Source organism: Osmerus eperlanus, chromosome 11 (genome assembly GCF_963692335.1).
Source record: "Osmerus eperlanus chromosome 11, fOsmEpe2.1, whole genome shotgun sequence".
NCBI classification, from domain to species: Eukaryota; Metazoa; Chordata; class Actinopteri; order Osmeriformes; family Osmeridae; genus Osmerus; species Osmerus eperlanus.
The window spans coordinates 4,326,920-4,349,497 of record NC_085028.1 but is presented as its reverse complement, the minus strand read 5'-3'; the positions used below and the strand labels follow the sequence as shown (position 1 = coordinate 4,349,497).

The 22,578-nt window shown below is 45.2% G+C and overlaps 3 protein-coding genes across 5 annotated transcripts; all 3 read right to left on the bottom strand.

The window, feature by feature from the left end:
- Positions 1-31: 31 nt before the first annotated feature.
- wdfy1 (WD repeat and FYVE domain containing 1) lies at positions 32-7,981 on the bottom strand. Of its 2 annotated transcripts, XM_062473019.1 has the most exons (12): positions 7,804-7,981; positions 6,741-6,808; positions 6,577-6,650; positions 6,315-6,369; positions 5,292-5,442; positions 5,073-5,185; positions 4,468-4,594; positions 3,911-4,016; positions 3,491-3,592; positions 3,233-3,363; positions 2,958-3,066; positions 32-2,786 (listed from the first exon to the last, which is right to left on the bottom strand). In XM_062473019.1, the coding sequence occupies exons 1-12, from the start codon at positions 7,938-7,940 to the stop codon at positions 2,727-2,729; spliced, it is 1,233 nt and encodes a 410-aa protein (XP_062329003.1). In that variant the 5' UTR covers positions 7,941-7,981; the 3' UTR covers positions 32-2,726. The 2 variants fall into 2 exon arrangements, 1 of the variants encoding a protein (XP_062329003.1); XR_009931608.1 differs by lacking the exon at positions 32-2,786 and having other exon boundaries at positions 3,394-3,592.
- Positions 7,982-8,127: 146 nt separating this feature from the next.
- serpine2 (serpin peptidase inhibitor, clade E (nexin, plasminogen activator inhibitor type 1), member 2) lies at positions 8,128-13,290 on the bottom strand. Of its 2 annotated transcripts, none has more exons than XM_062473314.1 (9): positions 13,028-13,290; positions 12,063-12,345; positions 11,651-11,878; positions 11,310-11,507; positions 10,056-10,251; positions 9,547-9,644; positions 9,115-9,201; positions 8,895-8,978; positions 8,128-8,696 (listed from the first exon to the last, which is right to left on the bottom strand). In XM_062473314.1, the coding sequence occupies exons 2-9, from the start codon at positions 12,322-12,324 to the stop codon at positions 8,659-8,661; spliced, it is 1,191 nt and encodes a 396-aa protein (XP_062329298.1). In that variant the 5' UTR covers positions 12,325-12,345; positions 13,028-13,290; the 3' UTR covers positions 8,128-8,658. The 2 variants fall into 2 exon arrangements, with proteins under 2 accessions (XP_062329298.1, XP_062329297.1); XM_062473313.1 differs by having other exon boundaries at positions 12,063-12,340; positions 13,028-13,289.
- Positions 13,291-14,705: 1,415 nt separating this feature from the next.
- On the bottom strand, positions 14,706-22,453 carry prss59 (serine protease 59, putative). The gene is made up of 9 exons (XM_062473715.1): positions 22,207-22,453; positions 21,916-22,097; positions 21,152-21,384; positions 19,589-19,724; positions 17,681-17,795; positions 16,857-17,058; positions 15,515-15,605; positions 15,239-15,441; positions 14,706-15,028 (listed from the first exon to the last, which is right to left on the bottom strand). Exons 1-9 carry the CDS (start codon positions 22,417-22,419, stop codon positions 14,907-14,909), a joined length of 1,497 nt encoding a protein of 498 aa, XP_062329699.1. The 5' UTR covers positions 22,420-22,453; the 3' UTR covers positions 14,706-14,906.
- Positions 22,454-22,578: the final 125 nt, after the last annotated feature.

The window sequence follows — 22,578 nt, the reverse complement described above, 5'->3', positions numbered from 1 at the left end:
TGATAACAAATTGAAAGAAAAAAACTAAACATAACAGGTCATAATATCTTTATTAAGTTTTTATTTTATTCCTCCCTGTAAACTGACATGTGCCACAGGGAGGCTAAAGTCAGAATTGTATTATCAACAAGGGTTCGGTTTAAAAATACAATTATTAGAGATATACAACATTGTGGACACTTTCTTTTACGAGCAGATATGTCACTATGAAGATGAGGGAAACAAGCTACAAACTTACATGGTATGGTGTCTATATGAGGCGTCGCCAAAGTATAGTTACAAGGCTTCTAAAAACACAAACAAAAATGTATCTGATCTAAAAATCTATAAGCTGACATGGACAGAAAAAAAAAATATCAAATTGAAAAACAAATATTAGACTGAAACTAATGGGGGAAAATAAACAAATTAACGACAAGGTATAAATTCTTCAAGGGAGACAAGCCTGTTTGAGTTACCTACTTAATTCCAGATAAACTAATTATAAACTCAATCGGAGGTTTCAGCAAGGGAAACTACACAGACCTCTTTTGGTTAATGGCTCCTCCTCATAGCGGAAACCCACAGTTTGTAATCAAAGAGAACTGGAACTTGGGATATTTATTATCCCATTGAACATAAGATAATTATAAAAAAAAAAACAACTGAGCTCCTGATTGTTCTGTAGCAAAGCATGGCCAAGAACCCTGAACATCCTTGATGGTTGTGTGTGGGGGTGGTGTGTGGGGGTGGTGTGTGGAGGTGGTGTGTGGGGGTGGTGTGTGGGGGTGGTGTGTGGAGGTGGTGTGTGGGGGTGGTGTGTGGAGGTGGTGTGTGGGGGTGGTGTGTGGGGGTGGTGTGTGGAGGTGGTGTGTGGGGGTGGTGTGTGGAGGTGGTGTGTGGGGGTGGTGTGTGGGGGTGGTGTGTGGAGGTGGTGTGTGGGGGTGGTGTGTGGAGGTGGTGTGTGGGGGTGGTGTGTGGAGGTGGTGTGTGGAGGTGGTGTGTGGGGGTGGTGTGTGCGGGTGGTGTGTGGGGGTGGTGTGTGGGGGTGGTGTGTGGAGGTGGTGTGTGGAGGTGGTGTGTGGGGTGTTGCCAGTACACTCCTTTCAATGTGACCATCCTGCACCTGTCCTACACCAGACCAACACACAGTATAAATTAACAAACGGATACCATGAACACAATCGTCATAATTACAAATCCCTACAAATATAAACACACACTACACGACCCAAACTTGAATGTGACTACTATCAGGAATTTCAGTGTAAGTTCTCTAAGTCTAAGTTTTTTTAAATTTATTTTTTACCTTGAACAAGTGTTAGTCTATCCTATCATATGTTAACCGACATTGACACCCTTAAAGACGCATACACCTTAAAGGAAACAAAATCAAAATGGTGTTAAAATGTGTCCTGAAAAACAAAACACAAAATGTGCATTCAGTGCAGGTGAGAGCCTTCCGGAAGCCATGCCAGGGAGAGAGGAGGACGGAGAGATGGGGGCGGTAGAGCACTAAGATTAATGAGTCAACCTTTAAAAAAAGAAGGTTGAGAAATGACCACCCCACCAACCCCCCCAAAAAAATTCAGTTACAGAGTGGAGTGAGTGTGTGCGTGAACAGTCATGAGTTGAACGTTTAGAAACATCTAGAAGGCTTAAGATCTTAAGGCCCCGGAGGAAACACACACACACACACACCCAGTCTCATGTTCCACAACAAACAATGACTTCACCAGAAATACAGAGTATGACAATGTTTAGTGCTACATTTACAATTGAACGTACCGCCTCAATGACCAAGTGCCGGTCTAAAGAAGAAAACCCTCTTGAGGAAACCTTAACGCAGTTTCTTTTACAGGATACCCATACAACTTGTCACAAAAGGCAGCAGAGTGGACTTATCCGTGCTACACATGGTGTCTGTACATATGCAGGGTGAGAGTGGACTAGTTGAGTAAAAAAAAAACAACAAAAAAAAACGCGTGGGCCTATGGCAGACACATCTGGCTCCGCCCTCTGACAAGAGTCTTCTGTGTTTGCCTCCTGAGACGAACACAAGATTTTAAGGCCGACTAGTGAAAGAGAGAACGAGAACCAGCGAGGGAGCGCAGAGCAAGAGTGAACGCTCTCTCCCTCAGTGGGAGAGGTAAACAAGGGAACTACACCTAGCAGTGTACACGTCACACACACGAGGGCATACGAACGTCATGTTTCTATGTTACAGTGGCCAGGAAAGACTACATCCACCTAGTGTTTACTAAATGCTAAAAGATCGATGCTGCTGAGAGGAATGGTTTTGAGGGGAATGGTGGATTTGGGTTGCTTTACAATTCCCACGTTACAGTGCAAGAGAAATAAGGGCTGACCAACTATGTTGAAAGAACCAAACACAAGCCAAACAAAACAACTATCAATATCAATCCTCACAATCAGTACTATACAACAAACTCAGTCACACACGCTCGTACATACAAACTCTCAAACTCACGTTGTGCTTAGAATAAGTTTAGCCAAATACAAGCTGCAAATAAGACCTGAGACCCATTTAAATCACACATGCAGGCGTGGTGCAAGGATGCACACACACACACAAACTACTTCTTCCATTCGTCCAGATTGGGTTAAAAGAGCACAAGCAGAAAGGGAGGAGTCGGAGAGATGAGAGGATAGTTTCCATGGCGACTGCAGTTCTCTGGTTTGAATGAGGGGGCGGAGTCTTGGGACCAACAGGAGGCAGGGGCCAGTCAGCGAGGAGTGAAACCCGTTGCTAAGCTGCAGCCAACCACCTGTGTCATATCCCAGATCTGTAGAAAAAGAAACCAATCAAAAACAAACTAAGTCCAACAACACGGAAGTCGGAAATACTTTGCTGTCATTACGTTACCCAGCCAAAGGATGCCAACTATAACACAGACCCACATTCATCATGCGGAATTTGTGTGTGTGTGTGATGTTTAACCAGTGAAGAGCGTGACCTTGACGATGCGGTCACTACCACAGGTCACCATCAGGCCTCGGGAAGGGTCCATGTCCATGTGGGAGATGTTGTGCTTCCCCTCGTGGAACGTGGCCAGGGCTGTCCGACTAGAAGACACACGCACGCACAAGGAAGCATGTCATGAGAACAAGCATTCCCTTCCGCTGGCTCAAGTGGAACAGATGCCAGAAGCATTGAGGAAGCGACGCACTGGAAGTGGAGACATTTCGAGGACACCAGAACATGGAGGGAACTTCCTGTCCAACTACTCACTCTTCCTCCTTGATGGTGTCGAAGCAGGCGTCACACACCCGCACCTGGAACTCAAAGCCCATGATGGGGTAGGTGGAGCGCTTGCTACTACACTTCCCACACACCGCCTTGCCGCATTTCCTGCAGTGGTGCTGCACACAACACACACACACACACACAACGCACACACACACACGTTTCAGGTTCAGTGTCAACCTCAAAGGGAACCATTGTATTTCGAGCCATCGCAGTAAGACTACGGATCCCAGCTATCCGTACCTGCCGAAGCCCCATGGTCTTACTGTCCCACATCTGTTTGATGTTCCAGAAGAAAGGCTGCTCGCATTTTTGACATGAGTCACTCTCCAGCCACTGAGGAGCCTGGGAGAGGAAAGAATGGAAAGCAGTGTGTTCAAATCACTCACTAAATTCCAGCCCACCGGTCCAACACCAGAGGGCAGCAGCGAGCAGCGAGCGGCACACGCTACGTAACCCAGGCAACGCCACAAGCGCCGCATTACCCACACGGTGACCTCGAGTGACACCTTCCCAGCTCCCACTACCTATCACGTCCTCCCTCGTCAGGGTATAACGACTTTGGTAACTCGATTTTTGAGATGACTCGGCTCGATTTCGAGATGGCGTGTGCCCAGGCGCTGAGAGGGCAGCGTGCCGCGGACGCAGAGCCCGGGGGCTTACCTCGTCCCTGTGCGTGTCCATGTTCCACACGGTGATGCCTCCGTCGGCCGAGCAGGACAGCAGCTGCCGGGTGACCTGCAGGTAACGCACCGCCTGCACGCGCTCGCTGGGGAAGGAGAGGGACACGGTGTTGGACTGACGTGCGAGGAACGCGTCACGCGGTCATCGGAGGACAGCGTGACGCGTTTGAGGAAGAGGACTCGGACTCAGAGGGAGGAGGCACAGTCCCATGGGTTGACACGTGGGAAGAAGAAGAGTTAGCTGAAATATGCTAAGCATATTAATATTGCTTGGTATTGATGGTGCCTCCATTGACTGGCAGAGATCAGAAGCCTCGCCACTGAGACAAACGTAGGAGGAAGGAGGCTGGGAAAATGACAAGGGTGTGGAACATACAGAAGCAGGGTGAGCACTGATAACTTTAGAGGATTGTTTGCCGTTCCAAAGGCTGCTAATAAAACTGGATTTATTTCCCTCTCATGCTTGACCTTTTGTCTTTATGTAGACAACTCACCTACACGCACGCACACACACACACACACAAAGACCAGACTTACTGGTGTCCTAGCAGAAGTAGTGTGCGCCCCTTGCGCCCGCCGATGTCCCACATGATGACACTGTGGTCTGACGCCCCAGAAAACAGCAAACTCTGGACAGGATCCCACCACAGAGCTCCTATACAACCTGCCACACAAACACACACACACACACAGAGAGAGTAACAGAGTGAAATGGGAGTGAGACAGAGATGGGGAGGGTGAGAGGTGAAAGAGAGGGGGAGTGCGAGATAAAGAGTGAGGGATTGAGACATGTGACGGATGGAGGTTTGAGTTGAGTCATGGGGAAACTAGCAGCACATCACAAGCAAACCTTGTGATGGAAGAAGAACCACAGCTCCACACAGTGCAAGCTGTGCGTCTCACACCGTCTGACACAATAGTAGCAGGCCGGCACACCGCAGTTCCTCGTACACTACAGACTGTACTGAGTGTTACACTTTCAGAACTGATCAGCTGAATAACATTAAGCTGTGGGGTTTCCCTTCTCAGTATCTGTTGTGAGTGGACCGTAGAGGATACTGTCATACAACACTCTTACATTTCTCGCTTTAGTGACAATCTGACAATCATATCCTCTACTGTGTGTGTGTGTGCGGTGTTACCTTCATGGCCTTTCAGTGTGGTGATGGTAGAGTAGGACTGTCTGTCCAGTTTCAGAAGGGTGATCTGCCCTGAGTAATCCCCCACGAATGCGTGCTGCGTGGCGTTGTCATACCTGGACACGGAGGTCAAGGAAAGGCTGGAGGAGGAAGAACAAAGAACGGATGGAGGAAACACACACACGCACGCGCGCACACACACACACACACACGGAAGGATACTGCAGGCAGGAGGCCCAGGAGCCGAAGTAGTGTCGTCCCAGCATGGTGCCGCTCTGGGTGCACATCCAGCTGACGCTCTTGTCGTGTCCGGTGCTCACCACCCACTCACTCTCCAGAGAAAACACCAAGGCTGACACACGATTTTGGTGGGCTGCACCACACACACACACACACGCACACGCACGCAGAGAGAGACGGAAAAAAAAGCACAAATTATTTGTGTACGGATAAGGCCGAAATTTCTTCCATTGAATCGAGATTCAAAGGGAAGTCCTCAAGATTTAGAAGAAGGCTTCATTTGCCATCTAAAGTAGATTGAACATTGAAGATGTTTTCCTAGTTCTACAGAAGGTTTCATCTAGGTCAAGGATTCTGACCCTAGAGAGGGTCACCCTCTTGGTTCATCACTCAACCTCACTCTTCATGTCTCAGCATAAAAAATACGATGAATCACTTGGAGGAGCCATTTTGAATTCATTTAGTTGGAGGAGAATAATTGGAGCACATCCCTCCCAAAGCAAATGGAAACTTCTAGAGGGATATCTGGTTTTCTGGCTCTAATGTCTTCCAAAGCCGAATTTTCCACCGATGAGAGGAGAAACAAGGCTGAGTGGCTAGAGCGTCAGTCACAGGTTCTCTGAAACGGTGGTGGTGGTGGGGGAGAGAGACCAGCAGAATCACCCAATATGCCAATTTGAGGGAGCATGTCATCTAGCGGTGATTTGCCTAATCTTGGATGACTTGTCATCCGCTTGAATTTGGGGACGGGTTTTCTTTGTGTGTGTGTATGTGTGTGTGTGTCGGTTCTGGTGCTTCAGTGACATCAGCCTCTGCCTCCTATCCAGAGAAGAGAAATGCTTGCCCAGTGCCGTGCTGGGAGTTAACCACATCATTTCTCATGGGGCTGGGTGGGACCTCTCCACCAGCACGCGTACCACACCACAATAACATCATTCAACACATTTTCACTTCATCACAACTACTCATGGCTACAGAACAGCAGGAAAGCCCCTCCGATCTCACCTGGATAAGTCTTGACAAGGTTCATCTTGTTGAAGTCTTCCGAGATGAGAAATTCCTGCAAATAGAACCAAAACAACAGCAAGTTAATTCTGGATTTTCTACATTACCCATGAAATGTAGACATGTTGTTTGTCATTCAAAACAGAACAAAAATGGGGTCAATGACAACCAGTGTTACAAGTTTTCAGATTTAGCCTTTGGGTTTCTCAAAGATTACTTCTAATACAGATGTATTTTCACTGTAAGCTCATATTACACTCACCACAATAGCACCATTGTCCTGGCCTACAAAGATGCGTCTGCTGTCGTGGTGGTAGGACATGCAGGAGCATGGCGCTAGTATAGGCACACACACATACACATGTGAAAACAACTTTCAAATCAACTTTTTCAAAACAAGCTACTTCAGCTAAATGTTACACTTACAGGAGACGGTGTGATAAATGCTGGGCCAATACTGGCCACTGTCTCTCTTGAGCCATACCCGGATCGTTCTGGTGAAACAGGAAATTACATATTCATACTTCAACATGCCTTAAGGACTGAGGTGACAATAGAATGATAAGGATAGGCTAATGGAGAGTAATGAACTGTCCACATAGTCATACCATTCAGTTAGCATGACATAAATATAATGATTGACATTTATTGTGCCTGGTTATTCAGTCAGGATACTACATTAATTGAGCCTGGTTATTTAACAACCTTAACAGTATTGGGTAAAAGAAGCATGAGCACTCAAGTCGATTTTTTCAAAAGTCGTAGGCTAGGTCTTTCCTACACTGAAGGAGCTTCCTCAACTAAGTTAGTAATGACGTTTCCTTACTTTCCTTACTGGACTGTCTGGTATTAGAGTATTAGCTGGATTCACATCCTTTAATACGTACAATTGTCTGGCATGCAGATATGGCAGCTACTGTAGACGTGAATTTCACTCACATCAAATACATTGCCCTGAGGACACAAATTATTGTGAGCTGATTCCGGTCTGTCTTTTGCCACTCACTTGGCAACTCCTTATTGTTAGCTGGATAGCTAGTCTACAGTAGCCAACATTTAGAAGCAAGCAGTTAACGTAGCTAAGAAAGCAGGGAACGCAGGCAAATAAGTGCGTTGTAGCACTAAAACAACGTATTTCGTCTACAGTAACAGTCCACATCTTGCTACAGAGAATGGTAGGAGTTATATTAATGAAGCTAGCAGCTAGTCTACAGTACCTGACACAGACTGGATTCAAGCCTTCTGTTCTGAGATTTACCAATACTAATGCTGTTTATTATTGATTGCGTTAGTCACGTTAGCTAAGCCTATTATGCTAGGAAACAGGAATTATGTATTCCTGTTTACGAATAAGGTAAAGACCACTTTAGACCTGTCGATTACATTTTCCATGGAATGTTAGAAATTCGGCCAATATACCAGCTACTAGCTGCTAGCCAGCTAGCTAGATGGCGTGCAACAACACAGCCAGTGCTGCCAGCCTTCTTACCTGTCCTCGCTAACAGTGATGACTCCGTCCTCTTTTGGAATCAAAACAGCAGCATTGACAGCATCTGAGTGTCCCTCGATTTTGTTAAGAAGAACTGGTCTTGATGTTTGGGGCCTTGAATGGATCTCGGCTGCCATGGCTTGACGTGTTTCGTTGAGCCGTGTTTTTTCCCTGTACACTTGCAAGGAAAACTCAGCTGACAGTTTTTAGCCAGCTAGAGCCCAGAGGCGCTGTCAAGGATTACCGTAATGTCTAAAATATTTTTATTTGTGTAAGGTTGCAAATCCATTCAAATGTCTCTCCCATTGAAAGTGGTCGCAAACCCACGTTTTACATGTGTATTTTATTCGTATTGAGCAGTATGCATTTGTGATACAAACAATTTTGTAAACCAACTAATATTCATAACTCTGCTGCTTCATACTTTTTAAGGCGTTGTGAAAAGGAACTGTTGCACAGCAGGTACGTTTAAGTTTAAACTTGGAGTGTTGTCAACACAAAATAGATAGAGGACCAATATTCATTTGAACTCAAATGTACTCCATATAATATACACATATGACATTCCTGGTCTTGTTATAAAACACATTCCTAAAAGAACAAAGGCAATATAAAACACAGATGTAAATGTCTAAGTACAACAAATAATTATTTGAATATGTCCACAAGTTTTCAGGCAAAAAAAGGTGTTTGTGTGTGGTCTCAGAGATGTGTAAAAGCATGTATGAAGGTGTTGAACTCTTGTTCAACTGCACAAGTAGGCAAGTCTTAAGTCAGACTCTCCTGTATACTATATGCTTGTTATTGTGAAGCTGAGAAAGTACACTCGAGTGAGGGTCATCTCTTCAAGCAAGCTCAAGGCTGGTTGATCTGACCCATGAAGAGAATAGTACCTGAAATAGAAGGAACTGAGGGTCAGTTTTACTGCACACTTGCTAAACGATGCCAGAAGTTACAAAGTGAAAATAATTCCAAAGCCTGTGCACATGTTTCATACACCGACACCTAGGTGAGCTGAGACGTCCCTCAATCTTTAGGAAGTATTAGTGTCAGCAGAGCGAGAGTCTAGCCAGTCTGGAGTTTGGGCGTACCTGTTGGATTGTGTCTGGTGAGGAAGAGAAAAGGTCTGTCCACGACAACCCAAGGTGGAGACGATCTGGCGAGCAATATGGCCGCTACAGGGAGAAGGAGGAAATCCAAAAGTAAAACATATAGCATGTAGTAAAACTCTCCAGAGCAGATAAAACGGTAGAAAGACACACAACTGCCATTCTAAATACACGTTTTACGAAACAGTCACACATTACCCACCAGTGGCAGCGGCTGCTTTTGTTCCATCCTCATTGACCTCGATTTTGGCTTTCTGGAGAGCCTTTGATACATACACGGCTTCAGAACCTGAAGGAGAGGTTTTGTGTCCAATCATCATCAGTGGTGTAAAATTCCATCGGTAAATGACACATACCACAAAGTGGCGCAAGACAACCATTAAAATGTAGGGCCATTCAATCTGTTGACTCAATCAGGGGACAGGCATTGGAGTTTTTTTAGAGACCAGGAAATGATTCACCACTTCACAGCGCACAGCTAGACATGACTCATGGCTATTTGAAACCCTCATCACAGTAAGCAGTAAAAAGGAATTTCACATTGGCTCCAGTCACAGTTTCATCGACACCCTGACTCAGACTGATGCAAATCCATTGCGAGTGATGTGGCTTCTACGACTCCAACATGACTTACTCAGGTGTCTGAAGTCTGCTTTGCCCTCATCAAAGATGTCTGTTATCCCCAGTGCCGAAAGGGGGGCTCTAAGGTCCACCTCTGCGTCTGCAGTAAACCTACACAAATAGTAAGTTAGCATTAAAATTCTCAGGTAGGCGGATTTTAAATGCTCGTTCATTTAGATTTGAAGTACTATTATTATGTGGAGACAACATTTAAATGGGGGTACAATCAGTACAAAGAGGATGTGGAAATATTATGAGGTAATTTGACAGTGTCATATTCCACCAGTATTCTCTTTCTCTTATGCAAAACGTTTTTCAGATTGCGTAATGTTAAACTGTTTAAAGTTAAACAGAAAATATTTCAGTGACTCACTGTTTCATCCTGAGTCTACATGTACTGTACATCACGATTACAGGGCATTTATGACACAGCAGTGAGTGTGTGTTTGTTTACTTAAATGTTTTGTGCTCAAACATGAATGTGTGTATGTGCGTATGTGTATGTGCGTATGTAAGTCCTACTTGGGAAGCATGAGGCGGATCTTCCCCAGGTGCAGCAGTTTGGTCCAGCTCTGTACAGTGGCTGTGCTGATGTGTGGAACCACATCTGCAAGGAGCACATCCTCGGAGGGCAAGACTATCAGCATGCTCAAGCTGTTGCCGTGATACGGCAGCTCAATAACCATGTACTTCAGGCCCTGGGGGGTGCTGGCTAGACCTATCAGAGAAAGGGGTCAGACCAAAGTTCAGGGGTCACTGGTAAAGTTCAGACTTAAAGCTAGTTAGATCGTGTTAAAACACAACACTTTTGTCATGCGAGTAAATGCAACTACTCCACAGTGACTTGCAATTCTCCGTCCTTGTTGCTTGGCTTTGGATACAACCTGGATGACCAGTATTCATGCACTGCCAAGAACTAGCTGTGGTGCGGAGGTGGCTAACACCCAAACAACAGTGATACAGTGATGTAAGTCTTGAGTAAACTCAAGACTTAAATACATTCAATTCCCAGAAGAATCAAATCAGAGTGCAACATGTATCCATCAACTTTAAAGATGGCATTATATACCTAAAACAAATGGCAATGGAAACTAATAAATAGTCAACTCTGTGAATAAATGTAAAGTAAATCAAAGTTGGCTGTATGGATTTATCTGAAAATGACTTGAGGAATTTAATTACTTTGTATTGTGAGTTCATGAGTCTTTTATTGCAGTCATTTGTCTTAGAGAGATTTTAAAGTTTAGAGAAATACTTTTTTTAATATAAGATTTATTGATTTTAGAGAAGCTAGAAATTGAAGAGTTAAATATAGACCCAGGTACTTAAATACTTCGGCAGCCTAATCTTGAACTTCAAAGTATTTTAGATTAAAATCTTCTTTTGGAGGTTTTTTTTTTTGTCTGGGACAAAGCTTAATCTGTTTCTAAGAAGCCGTCTTAAGTCATTCATAAATCCTAACCAGCAATGTTAAACTACGAAGTCATCCACAACCCTCAAAACAGCCTAGAGCAAAGCACCATGGGAATTATGACATTTAAACACAATACTGACATTTTATTTTGGACATATACTGTACCAACTTCCCTTTATGACAGATACTGCAAGTATAACCACACTGGTCAAGGAAACACATTTTAGCCCAACTGTCAGACACAGTGACAATGACGAAATGTAGCTGAACACCAAGTAATGCGAATGCTTTATGGTCTCATGTCTCTCAAGTTCTAAACACTGTAGAGATTGGACCATGACAAAAGACCCCTGGAAACTCACCTATATTGAAGACAGACAGCTGGGACATCATGGGGACCTTGTAAGTATTCCCGTTGCCTCCATTGAAGGTCCTCATCTTGGTGTTCTCAGGCAGGAAGCGAGACTTCCACAGGCCCTTGAAGTAGATGGAGTTGACTGCTACCAGCCGTGTTAGGGCTCCGTCCAACATGTCTGGCTTCAACAGGCTTGGGATTAGGCCTGTGTGAAACATACAAACAATACAACCAAGTAAGAGATCATGCATGATGACAATACAGATACACGGATCCAACAGCATCCCTCAAATAATCATCCTGCTTTAATGGATCGGAACAGTCACTAGGCAATTTGATATTTCAAACCTTTGGTACGGTTATTGACCCAGTCATTGATGATATTGGCAGCCCTCTCTGTGTTGCTGAAGTCCATGCTCCTAGCCTCACACTGGAAGTTTCCCTGGTTGGTGTTTACAAACTCCTCCATCATGGGGAATCCTTCCTGGGTAAACATGGCGTTAGCGATGGTCACAATGTCCTGGTTGGCCTTGGATGTCAGAGTCTTGTGGAGTTTCTTCAACATTTTGTAAGGGCCTGGAGGAAGAGAAACAGTCGGGGGAACATAAACCCTGGTTCGAAAATGAACCTTGAATCATTCAGGATGGACATTCTTGTAAAGCTGCATTCAGACTGACATGGTAGTCATATGAATAATGTTAGCCATTTGAACAAATAAGTGGCAAATGTATAAGTTCTAGCATATCTAAATCGTTCATACCGTTCTTCTTGTAGCGGAGTGCAGTGAGAAGCTGTCTCCTAGTCTCTGCATGGGCCCCCGGCATTAGCATGCCTAGGACGGAGGCCACACCGTGGGGGGAGATCACCACGTTCTCCTGGGGTCTAGAACGTACCACCTGCTGGAACACCTGGAGACCCAGGTCTGAGCCCCGCTCGCCATAAGAGGGGGCCTGGGAGAGCACCCCCGGATGGCCACACAGGGCCAACAGCACACATAGACACACAATGGAGAGGTGTCCCATTGTTAGGTCTCTCTGACTGTACTGGCACACATGAGAGGAGAAGAAAGAGGGAGAGAGAGAGAAGACCAAAGAAAAATTGGAAGATAGAAAAAGAAACAAGGAATGGAGCAGTTCAGTGTTTGCAAAAGTTGTAAAATTGTGTATATATTTCATTTCTGTATTTTGTATATTATGTAGTTGCCTATGCTCCCGAAAATATACCTAAATGGAACTCAAGAACTCAAGAACGTGTGTGTGTGTGGTTATTTGTTTTTGGCCATTTGTGGCTTTTTTATGTTTATAGTTTTGTTTCTCCTTTTCTTTTCTGTCACACTGGTCTGATGTAGAGGAATTTGAGGGTGATGACAGACCACTGCCTTTATAAGGGTATATAAGTTAAGTCCTGACATGCAGTTCTCTAACTCACAGCGATTGAAATATAACAGATAGTAGTCTACCTCAGTGTGTGTGCGTGTGTCCAATGTTATTGTATGTATATTGGAAGAAGTTGAACTAAATGTAAGCCATGATCCACATGTGGAGGGTTCCAGTAATACTTATGAACTAATGAATGGATAATGAATGGATCCCATTTAACTAGTTGGCATACAAGGTAACTTGTACGCATGATACAATGTAGCAACTGCTTACCACTCAAGCTTATTCACTTTAAATCCATTTTACCGTTATACGTGTAAATAGTAGGCTTCTCTTATGTTCTTACCTAAATGATTTGGATGAAGAATATCTTTCAGCATTCAGCGGAAGCGTCAGTCGACAAATAAAAAAAAACACTCGTCCTTATGTGCAAAGTATGCATAGATTGTATCCAATGAAAAGCACGAAATTCCGTCGAAGAGGTTGTGTTTCCTTATCAAAGTTGCAGGTAGGCTATACTGACTCCAATGTTATTGAACGGAGGGGTTTTGTTAGTTGAACTCCGCCCTCTCGTATAACTCAAGCTCAATTTGCCACTGAGTTGAAATATGACAAACGTGGAAGCACTCCAAGTGGCAACTTGCAAGCTGTTTATGTCAACAGGAAGAGGCAGTTCCTTAGAAACATGTTACGCTACATTTATGAGCGTTGGAGCTGACTTATTTTTTACAAAGTACTAAAGACTCGAGTGACCCTGTCTATTCTTGCTCTATGACCTGTCTTAGACTGTAGTCATGACTACAGTCTAAGACCACCGGAGTTTTTCAACTGTGAATACGTGTTCCAACAAACATTTTAAAGACGTAGAAAATGAAGCAGTTAGGAGTGTGCTGACTTGTAGTCGCAGACGAGTAAAGGAAATTAAATGACGCAATAGGCAATGCCAACCGCTTGTAATACCTAATAAAGTACATTGCTGCTATGAAGGACACGAGGTCAAGCCCACCTGTTACCCCTTGACGGGCCCCTTATATGACTGAAACGTTGGACAAAAGGACCACCTGTGTTCATCTATGTGGTCTCTGTCTTCTTCTTTGTCCCACACACACACATCAATGTGAAGGGATGAGGCTCGATTACATCCTACTCTCATGCTCTAGAGAGGATTACTTAAGAGTAGAAATACAGGGGTTTGAGTTACAGGAGATTAAGTAAGAGTGTTCATGTAATCATGTGTGAAGGGGAGCATATATGCTTATTAAAAGCAGACAGGGAAGACATGCTGTCCTGAATTCAATTCCTGCTTGCCAGAGAAAAGACTCAATAGACCCCAATACACTGTCATGTAGTCAGCTATGCTTCTATGTGGGCTATTGAAGCTGTCAGACCTCTTCTTTCATGAACGCTGTCCTGTGCCAAGTCTTAGTACCCTGGCGGATTCTTCAGATGTTAGCCTGTTCGGTTTCCACCCCTCCCCTGGTGTTGCTGTGGGGGGGGGGGGGGGGGGGGTTTGAACCCAAGGCAGGATTTGGTGGGGGTTTGTTGTTAAGGCTTGGAGGGGGGTCTTGCTAGTCCAGCTGGGATGCCGAGAGGCAATAGTTGTGAAAATAAACACAGTAGAGGGCAAATACAGTGTGTGTGTGTGGAGAGAATCAAAACAAGCACACAGCTGTGTGGGGATCATGGCCTGTCGAGGGTATTTGGAACCACAAGAGTTCCAACCAGTAAATCCAACCCTTAACTATCGACCTGGGCTGAGACAGGGCAGGATAGCAAGATGTGCTTTTCATTGTTTGCACGTTCCCTTGTGGATGACCATATTTCAAGACGTTCCGTGTGTCTTTAATGCTCATGTGGATATCATTGGTTTTTGTTGAGGACCATCAACAAAATAACCATGGGGGTTATTATTTACAGTAGTCCATCACCAGAATGACGCAGATAAAGAACATACAAAGATAGAGGAAAGATTCATTACTGCCTATGTCGGAGCAAAACATACGAGAAGGAAACTGGAATTGCATTGTATTTCTGTAAGGAAAAATCTTTATTATTTCTTATTGACAAAAAGCTATTATTACAGCATACTCATTTAAAAGTGGTTAAAGTGCCTTTTTCTGGAGAAATCGAGACATCAGTGCTTGGGCAAATTGATTAGCTTCACTCCAATGTCACTGATTGAACACAGAGGTGATCCAAACTGTTTTCCAAGGCCTCTGATTAAATCAGCGTAATTGTCCGTCACTAAGCCAACTTTGAAGAAGCATGAGGACATGGTCCCGGGCCAGGGTCAGTTGAGGAGGGTCCTGACTCCTGGCAGGGTACATGTTTGCGCAGTGGGCCGTCCCTGCATCACACACAGGAAGACACATTCTTGAAAGTCACGAGTGAAATGCGCAGCAATACAGATCCATTTCTTTCCATTGTTATATAAATGACTGATTTCTTTGACCACAGACACGAAAGAGTCACTTGAACTGAATGTTAGCTAACGGAAAAAGAAAAAGGCTCTTCCCTGTGTGAAAATCAATACAGTATACATCTCTGGTTCTCTCACCCTTGATAAAGATGGCGGGCAGGTCATCGGAGATGTCGCGGGTGATCCCCAGAGCGTGCCAGGGGTCGATGGAGCCGTTGGGGAAGACGATCCTGGAGGAGTGGATGTCGTAGCCTCCGTAGTACTCGTTGGTCTGCGCTACGGCGTCTCCGAGAGTCTGGGCACTCACGCTGTAGTAGTCGCTACACTGTTTGACATGGTACCTGACATGGACGTGTAGGTATGAGACACACACTCACACACAAAACGAACACCTCTTTGGCGTTTCGTACTCACGGGAGTGGAAATCCACCAAATGGCTGGTCGGGGGAATCTGTGCTCTGGTAGAACCCAAACTCAGTACAGGTCTGATACACCCACTGTCTCCCTGTGTATACAAAAACACGCACAGTCATATTTCATACTTTGTTCACATTTTGTTGGAAACAATGTTTGAAACAATCCTAAATTAGCCAAAAAGAAAATGTTTAGACAACATGCTGGTTTGCCAGTGACCACAAAACTTGCAACACAGATGATTTTCAACAATGAGAGCAAGGATAGTTGTTCCAAGGAAAATACATATTAATTTTCTTTTGGCTTGGAGGACAAAGAAAGTGAGAGGAACCCAATCCACCAGGGAAGGCAAAGAGGGGGACCGTTTACACAGATGCACCCCTGTGGCTCTTTAAAAGCCCACTTCCTGTCCCAGTGATCCCTATTAAACCAATAAGCCCCCTCCGTTTAGGAAGGCGGATCTGGGAAAGAGAACAGCAGCCAGAGGCAAAGAAGCACCATGGAAACTGACCAAACAGCTTTTGTCAGTGAAAATGCAGTAATTCCTGAAATGTTACGTTTTCCTTCTCAGCTACGACTGTATAACCCAACCCAAAAGTTGTTCCATGTAAACCCATCTTGTTTCTCACTAGTATTAGTTTGTAAGAGCTACACTTACAATAGTAGCTTCTAAACTGGTACACATTTGTATTCAAAACTAAGAAACAAACAAAACTTGATTTGGACACAATGGGAAAACAAGCTCTGGTCTTGTACAAATCACACACACACACACACACACACACACACACACACACACACACACACACACACACACACACACACACACACACACACACACACACACACACACACACACACACACACACACACACACGGAGCTTTAGGGCTGAATAACACTGTTAATTAGCCCATAAAACACACTTTGCACAAAAGGAGCCAAACCAGACAAGTTCACTAGGATGTGTCTGGAGGCCTTGTAGGGGAAAACACTCGGAGTAGCACTTGTGGGGGAAGGACAAAGTGGGGGAGCAGGGGACCTGGATGTGTTTGGTTGGGAGGGAGGGAGGGAGGGAGAGAGAGAGGGAGAGAGGGAGGGAGGGAGAGAGGGAAGGCAGAGAGGGAAGGCAGAGAGGATGGTCTGGGAGGAGAGGGGGGTATGTTACATGTATGTTTATAATCAAAAGAAGCATGTGGATTTTTCTGATAGTTATCTTTGGATTAAGAAGCTTCACAATAAAACCTATTTTATTGAGGAGAGGATGAGTGTCTGGAGGCCACATTGTATGCCACACCAACGCTCCTGCTACAAATAATCCTCACAACACACACACACACACACCTCCGCCGGCCGCAGGTCCACTCCAGGAGGTGTTGCTCATGTCCCTCAGGTTGTTGGCGTAGCTGGCGTCGAGGCACTTCATGGAGAAGGTGTCCATGAGGAGCCGGGCCACGGCAGCGTACCTGGCGTAGGGTTCACCCAGTGAGGCGTCCGCCATCACGCCACACAGCACCTCGATGGTGATGTTGGTGCCCACCACACCCTGCCCAGGGAACAGTGACACCAATGCTAGGCAGACGGTAACCTGAGCTTATCCAAACTAAGAAAAAGTGTGTCCGGGGGGGGGGGGGGGGGGGGGGGGGGGAGGAGGAGGAGGCGAGGCAGAAACCCAAGCCTGTCAGCGGTCCAAAAGACTCTTTTGTGCTTTTTTCACTTTAGCTTATTGGTAACCAGACTCACACCACTACAGGGCAATGGGGAAAAAACAGAGAGAGAAAGAGAGACTGAGACAGAAAGATAGAGACCGAAGGGCTTGTCTTTGTGAGAGAAAAAAAGAAACCCTGACACATAACAAGCCCAAACCCATCTTGTCTTATGACAGGTGTAGGGGGAACGGAGCAAATATCAGATTGAGTTTGCATTGTGTAAAACTAATCCGTGAACCACCAGAGACCTCTCTTTGGTGACCCCACTGCAGGGCCTCTTGCACCGGGAACAACAGCGCTCTTGTGTCCTCCTTGGAAGGATTCAATAAGCTACCTGCCCCGGTCTCCACCCCACTTCATACCTCAAAATGCCCCCTCCCCCCACAAGGTCAACCTGGCCTCTCTCCACCTTCACTCTTCACCAAACACACTCTCACCCTCTCTGCCTCTCTCGCCTACCTCAAATTCTCTATTGTCCTCGTTGTACTGGACCACGTCCATGAAATTCCCTGCGAGTGTCTCCAGAAGGTAGGCCGAGTCCATGTCCGACTGGACCTGCAGCTTGGAACACAGACTGGGGTGGGGGTGAAGTGGGAGAGAGAAAGAGAGAGAGAGAACAAGCTGGTTACCGACGACCATGCGATAATATTCACAAATATCACTGAGTGAAGCACTGGGTTTAAATGTCCTTGACCTATGTACAATACAAGCACAGGTCTTCCCAGCTGGTGCGGTTGCCTCTGGCTGTGCTTAGACTGCTGTACAAGGACAACTAGCACTGTACAAGGACAACTAGCACTGTGCGAAAACAACTAGCAACGCTGACCAGTGTTCATGCAATTCAGTTTGGAAAACACTTTTAGTATGTGTCAATATAATGGCTTGATGTTTTGACTGAGAGGGACATGGCAAGATAAAAAAAATAAACACTTGAAACAAGCTGGAATTGGGCTTGTGTGATTAGGGCAGCGGTTAGGGCAAAGTGGGTCATCCTATGAGTGGCCAGTTTGTTTGTATGCTGGCACACACAGTGTGTGTTTTTTGTCTTTATTGCTGTACAATATGTCTTCATCATCACCCACTGTTCCTCTAAAAATAACCAAGTGTCTATTTAAGTATTCTTGCACACTACCTCTGAGGTCACATCTTGGCTCTCTGGGCGTAAGTGTGTGTGTGTGTGTGGGCAAGTGCCTGATGGTTGTACAGTTTGGTTAGAAACCTAGACAGTGTTTGTGTGTGTGAGAGAGAGAGTGGTTGGGCTGGGCCATGACATGACATGAGAGACAGTGTGTGTGTATGTGTGTGAGAGTGGTTGGGCTGGGCCATGACATGACAGTGTGTGTGTGTGTGTGTGTGTGTGTGTGTGTGTGTGTGTGTGTGTGTGAGAGAGAGTGGTTGGGCTGGGCCATGACATGACAGACAGTGTGTGTGTGTGTGTGTGTGTGTGAGAGAGAGTGGTTGGGCTGGGCCATGACATGGAGAGACAGTGTGGTTGGAGCTCTAGACAGTGTACGTGTGTGCTTACGTGTGCGTGTGCATGAGTGGCTGAGATGAAAGATGTCCAGTGTGGTCGGAACAGTGCAGAGACAAAGCCATGGTCTGTGTGTTTGTGTGACATCATATTCTGCAGACAGACTTGTAAAACAGATCGGGCCCCACCCCTCTAACTATATAAATGACCCTGCAGTCACTATGACAACCCATGTGAACAAAAAAGCTAATGCCACTTATATAAACCCACACAAAAAATACATAAAAATTAAAAACAATACAAAGAACACACATTTAGAGCTGAAAGCCAAAGGGTAATAATAACAACTTACTGTTAAGACTTAGATAAGGTAGATATGAGAAATAAGGCAAGAGAAAAAGACAAAACGGTGAATGAGATGCTGTGATTCTTTAGTGTGGGTGCACTAGAATGTCCAGTGAGCCTCAAGAAGACAGGACCAGATTCCGACCCATTCAAGGCCGTGTCAGACATTCCAATATGTCAGGCCTGATCCAAAAAGGCCCAGAGCAGGTAAGCCAATCTGAAACAGGACCCATCAGCTCCTAAAACGAGCCACCTGCACCCTCGCCCTTCAAATCCCTAGCTACACCCATCACAACAAGAACAGCCTTTTCTCCGTAGTTTTACCAACATAACCCTCTTATCTGCCCTGAACCATGACATAACATGGTATATAAACCACCATTCACCATTCTTTATTTCTGCTATCCAATAGCCAGTATCATACAACACTATATGAGTGAAGAAATCAAATCTTTTTGGACGTCATAACAACGTAAGTGTAAACAGTTACTTAGGAATACAATTTTTAAGCAGTGCGTGTAATTGTTTGTGTATGGGCATGGTGGACATACTTGAAGTCTTTGGTGATGTTGGAGAAGTTGAAGGGGTCTTTGAGAAGATCCATCAGAGTGTCAGATGCCTTCTTCACCAGCAGGGGGCACTGTGGACTTTCAGAGGCTAGAGAGCGCCTTACTACCTCCAGATACTCTGAGAAAAAAAACAAGGAAAAAAAGCCATAGACGTATAAATGATCTATGCATTAACTTTTCTTTACTGTATTCACTGAGAAAAAAACACCCCATTACACAATACATGGATTAGGGCTCAGTTCATTTCACTTTTTAATCCTGAAGGACAATCAAGAAGGGTTGTGCAAACACACACTGCTCAAACTAAATGAAGGGAACACCTAAATCACACAATGGGTCTTGATGAACATATCAGTAATAACCAAATCTTGATGGTACATTGTGTAATTCATCGAGAACAAAATGATGTAACAACTGTCAATGGAAACCAAAATAACCAACCAATTGAGGGCTGGAGTCAAACTCCCACCGAAAATGTAAGTCAACAGTTAAAATCCCAAGCTGTTCCAACTTGTTTGAATTTCATCATGGCAACTCGTGATGGGACTAGTGTGTATGGCCCCCAGGTGCCTGCATGCACTACTGACAACATCTGGCCCTCATGCCACCCTCATGGAGTCCGTTTCTGACAGTTTGGGCAGAGACATGCACACCAGTAGCCCCCTGGAGGTCATTTTGTAGGGCTCTGGCAGTGTTCCTCCTGTGCCTTCTCACACATAGGAGCAGATACGGCTCCTGCAGCTGGGTCCATGCCCTTCTACAGCCCTGTCCAGCTCTCCTCGAGGAACAGCCTCTTGGCATCTCCATGCTCGTGAGACTGGACTGGGAGACACAGCAAAACCTGCGTGTGACGACACGTATGGGTGTGCTATACTGGAGGAGCTGGACTACCAGTAAAACCTGGATGGGCTGCAGGTACCGTAGTGACAAGGACACAAAACTAGTGGAGACTAGGAAGGATAAGGAGAGAGAAATTGGCCGGGTTTCCCAGATTTGTTAAGAAGCTCTTAACGCTAAGAGCTTCTTAGGAGCGTTCTAAGAGCGTTCTAGAACGCTCTTAAGAAGCTCTTAGCATTGTCTGTGCCCACCAGCCGCTCGCTTTTTGGGTGTTGTCTTGTGGTTGGCTGTCCAGTGCACCGCACCGGTCACTTTCATTTGCCCCAAAACAGGTGACACTGATTCACAATCACTTATACTTCCTAACTGGATGGATGGATATCTATGGTTTAACTAAGGTTTTGGAGGGAGTGCATAAACGTGTGTCGGTTTTGGAGGGCTGAGTTCTGTGCTATGACCCAAGGAATGGAAAATGAAAAGAAATATCAGAGACATAAATAAATGAATTCACATTCTTTGTGGAACTATGGCAACACTGGGAGTCAAAGCAGAAAATATATCTTAGAAGCGAAATAACAGTCACACAAACAATGTGCTGTCACACGCCACCTGTGTGACGTATACCATGTCCTGCTTTTGTTTGTGTTTTACTGTACATAATTACTGTAATACTGTACTGTGTAGTATTGTACTGTACGACTACATTACCTGGGAAGTTGATGGTGGCGTGGACAGGTGCACTGGTAGCAACAGCAGCATGAACTAGGTGAGGGTACTTCAGTCGGAACCAGGCGGCCAGCGATCCCGGGTACGAGCCCCCGAACGCCACCCACTTCCTGTTGTCCAGCCCCCGCCCGGCGGCCATGACGGTGCGGAAGTGAGCGAGGTCGGCCAGGGCCTGGCGGCTACTGAGGAAGCGCAGGTTCTCAGTGCTCAGGTCTCTGGGCAGGGAGGCAGGAGGCAACGGTTACTCAGACAAGACAGACTGTTTATGAACGCCAAAGTGAGAGTCCAGAGATCTTCTTGAAATATACTCAACATTTCCATTAATAACAGAAATTCTGAATTAGGGATGAGGGTAGGCCTATGTATCACAACAACAAATACTGCCACCTACTGACAGGCAGTACACATGACGAGTTGTAGGCTACAGTGGTTCCCAACCCTGGTTCTCAGGGCACCCCTGTCCTGCATGTTTTAGATGTTTCCCTGCTCCAACACACCCGATTCAAATGAATGGGTTGTTATCCAGCTCTGCAGAACGCCTGCTTATGACCATTCATTTAAATCATGTGTGTTGGAGCAGGGAAACATGATCTAAAACATGCAGGACAGGGGTGCCCTGGGGACCAGGGTTGGGAACCACTGGGCTACACAACATGTTTTATATGACTGGTAACTTTTAAAGGTTAAGGTTTACTTTCAGTTTCCTGCTTCTTCTCAGGAACTAAACCAGCTAAACCAACACATACTCTGTGGGGTGACTCTTGCCGTAGAAGCGGTGCTCCAGCATCAGGCACAAAGCACCAAACTTCTTGGCGTATGTCAGCCAGGACCCTGTCTGCATCCATGCAGGGTTGGCAGGACCCTCCCCTCCAATCATCAGAAACACCGGACCACCGGCTTTGTAGAAGTCGTCGTTCACAAAGTACCTCTGAAAGATAAATAGTGTGGTTCATTGAAAATATAATACACACACACACGGTTGAAAAATATATACACATCTGCGCTGTTTTGTGTTAAAGATAACGAAAGATACTAACTTGTTTCCATTCTCGGCTGTCTGCACCGTTGAAGTGATCTAGTTTTTGAACAAACCACTGTTCATCGGATACCCCGACATCTGTATTGTAATTTAGCACATTGGTACATTTGCGAAATCCTTTCAATTTAGCCTCACAAGTTCCACATACAAGAAATACGACAATGAATAGTACTGCATAAGACAGACGGTGCCTAGAATGTAGAAAAGCCATGTTGGAAATGGGAACAGAGGCATGTGACTTTGTTTTTGAATATGATCATGTGACAACTTCAACATGATTAGCCTACTAACAGAGAACGTCTACCGCCATCTAACGTCTCGACATTTTATTACATTCATGCCAATCCGGTTGGTGGCGGTAAAAGATTGA